Below are 3,410 nucleotides of genomic sequence, written 5' to 3' on the forward strand. Positions count from 1 at the left end.
TGAGACCTTGATGAAGGAAGGGCAACAAATAGAAATAGAAAAGTAAGTCCCACTTACGTACACGGCACTTCACTATCGGACAAATACAAGAATTCCGATAGCGCTCCGTTTCACTGCAAATTACGTGCAATCCCCAATATATATTGCTGTAAATTCACCAAGGAAAATTATGTGAATTCTTTGGTTTACCATAAAGAATAATGTCTAACCATGAAACTAGCATATAGACTACTACAAACACCCTGTTATGTTTTTAACTTCAATTTCATTATTCCATATTTATGGGTTAAAATTTGTTGATTTCACCAACAATCTACAAACTTACTAACACCCTGAAGGGCTCCCTATTTAATAAGTTAGTGTGAAATTTATAAATATTCCCATTTGATTATCAGGGTTAAATTCAATGACTGAACATATTAATTAGAATATTTCAATTTATTATTTCCATATTTGTTATCTAGATTAATATTTCCATGTATAAATAATAATTCACATAAATATTAACTATTCCAAAGTACTGCCAGAAATCTAAAAAGTTTGTGCCCAGATTAAGTTTCTTACCAAGGGTATAGTGCTTAGGCAGATTTTAAGTTTGAAAGATTTTCTCCAATTCAAGCAAATAAGTTTAAATGAAAAATGAAATATCAATCTGATAATACTAAATAAATTCTAATTTTTAATTGGAATAAAATAATACTAGATTAAGGAATCGAGTGAATTATGTTTTTTAAATGCTGATTTAGTTTTTTAATAAATTAAACTTATTTTGAATGTCTTGTATAAGACATCGACATGTTATTGTATTATTTGGGGGATATTAATTATGTGACGGGCAGTCCCACCCAAGTACAACCTAATGGGAAAGAGGACATCTGACTCATCCAAAGGACTCAATGTGCTGGTTCCAAAAGTATTTTCAATTTTTTTCTGCCAATTATCATTGTTTCTACTTTATATTATATTTAAATGCTATATTTTATACATTCTGTCCATAATAACATCTCACTTTTTATGGTGACATTGCCTTGGTATTGTATTTAAATTCACTGTGGGAGCAGATTTACATATCCCTCAGCTGGTGCTTGCACTGGGAGCTTTGCTCCTTTTAGATAAATTCTCTGCTCTTTATTCTTCTGTTCAGACGATCATTACGGTTTTTCTCCAGACAGTACACACTCATTTTCTCGGGAGACCTTTAAGCTAATTGAGCAACATGTTTAAAATACTGATATTCATTCTCTCTACAATTTTGATTCTGCTGACAAAGCACTTTCTGATTAGCTTTTTCCTTTCAAAACAAAGGTTTGCAGCCACTGGTAAAGAGACTATGTTCTTTTAATGTCCCTATTGAAATGTAAACTTTATGATAATAGCATTTCCAAATATCAACTCTTTAAAAACACTGCCTTTAACTTACGGTCCTGTTCCCTTTTCAAGTCACTTTTCTAGAATTTTTTTTTAAGAAACTCATAAAGATTCTTCCAGCAGAGACAATCCCCCCAACGGCTTCACGTTAAGCCTCCAGGACAGCCAATAATTCCAGCAACAACAGCTCAGGAAGCTCACGGGCCTGTGCACCTGGCCATCACCCGTCCCCAGCGTCCCCACAGCGTGTCTATCAGGAAACCAGCACAGCACACTGTCCAGGCCCCGCTTTGTCAGGGAGGGAGGGGAGCCGCCCGGGTTTCCCACATGCGGGCGCTGCATCACCTTCTCAGCAAGTAGCACACGACGGTCGGACCAGCCAGGTTCTGTAGGTAACCACAGGCGGCCTCAGAAACACCTCTTTTATAAAAAAGAAATCGTGTGACCTTAGGCTGCCTCGCACATGGTAGACACAATAAACTCGAAGGAGCATAGCACCTGTCCATCCTACACGGCCTGTTCCTCTCTGAACAAGTCAGCATCCCTGACGGTCCACGATCTACTTAAAGATTATCCACCCTTCAGCCACGGACGCCGGTGGAGGCATAAACGCCGAGGCTGGAAGACATGGAAGTCAGAACCCTGGACCATCCTAAGGACTATTCCATGTAAAACTTTAAGGGAAAGGGTACATTGGCTTGTTTAAACACGCGCAGAGAGGGCAGTCGGCCGTATGTTCTCTGGTAATTGCGTGGCAGCTGAGTTCCGTGGCAGAAAGCGCACGTCAATTTTGTTTCCCAGGAAGAATGCCTTTTGCCCAAGCGCAGCCAGTTCCCCCAACAGGAACATGAAGGTGTGACTGAGCCCAGAGGACATCCGAGGTCAAAGGTGTGTGTTGCCGCCAGGGATTGGCCTCCACCCCATCCACAGTCTTTCATCAACTCACGGGAGTTTGTTAAACATAACAGCCTTCGTGTGACACACGGAAGAGATCGTACGACTTCTCTGTGAAACCAACTAAGACGGGCCCACGTTGGCGTTTACGCACAAAGGAAAGGGTCACTAGTCCGGTTCCTCAGCTGAGTGCGCTGTGCCCACCTGCAGCATTTCCCTCAGAGCTCAACCTCTCTGTGCTCTTTTCAACATGTTTGCTCAGGAGTCTTCCAAACCGATTTCACGCGCCCAAAGGTACCAAGACACGAGTCCGAACACACACAAAACCAAGCCCCGAGGCCTGCCAATGACCAAACACTAAAGTCAAAATCACCGTCTCCATGAACAGTTTCAACTTTGAAAACAAATACTCATCTAAAAGAACTCCCTTTGTGTAAGCACTGTCAGCATTCTTATGCAACAGCCTTTTTAAGAGGACTCATCTGTATTAAGAATAAATTCTCCACCGTAAAGGGGTGCTGCCCATTAGAACGCAAACTTCTCCAAACTCTATGTCACAAGAAAAAACGCTTTTCCAATAAAAAAGAGTTCTATCGATAAAGGAGAATTGTAAACACACCTTTTCCTAAAAAATTGTTGGCAATTATAACAAAGAGTAGTCTCCAATCCTCAATGCATTGCTCCAGATTCAAACATTTCAGCCACTGGAACCCGAGACTCACATTCACACTAAAACCTGCAACCTAGAGCGACAGGTGTGAGCCATCTGCCCAGCCGTCGGGGGCACCGTGCACGCACGGGGTGTCCTACCTTCATACAGGGCTCGGAACCCCTGGGCGCTCACGGCGAAGTCGGTGGTGAACCACAGCGTGAGGATGGAGCCGGAACTCACGATGGCGGAGGGCAGCTGGAACCCCGACAGCCTGCAATTCAGAGAAACACAGGGATGCGGTTACCAGGCGGGAATGTGTCACTGACGCTGATTAACGAACACATCCAATTCCTCTTTTCACGGTGGCATATTCGTTTGAGATACACTGTTGGGCAATCACATGACCCATGCACAAGGCGTTGCTAGGTAATTGAGCAGCTCTGGCCACCAGAGTTTGTCCACTTAAACCACATTTGGGAATGGTCTTTTTTGAAGG

At 42.4% G+C, this 3,410-nt stretch overlaps 1 protein-coding gene across 1 annotated transcript in view; it reads right to left on the reverse strand.

The window, feature by feature from the left end:
• The window catches only part of CSMD1 (CUB and Sushi multiple domains 1), a gene marked incomplete at its 5' end in the record, with an annotated part of 650,642 nt that extends 647,452 nt beyond the window's left edge, over nucleotides 1-3,190 (reverse strand). The window contains one exon of the mRNA XM_014528690.1: nucleotides 3,073-3,190. Within this exon, the coding sequence (XP_014384176.1) occupies nucleotides 3,073-3,190 (118 nt within the window). The remainder of the gene's footprint in view (nucleotides 1-3,072) is intronic.
• Nucleotides 3,191-3,410: the final 220 nt, after the last annotated feature.

The sequence above is a fragment of the Myotis brandtii genome, unplaced genomic scaffold, assembly GCF_000412655.1.
Source record: "Myotis brandtii unplaced genomic scaffold, ASM41265v1 scaffold646, whole genome shotgun sequence".
Classification (NCBI taxonomy): domain Eukaryota; kingdom Metazoa; phylum Chordata; class Mammalia; order Chiroptera; family Vespertilionidae; genus Myotis; species Myotis brandtii.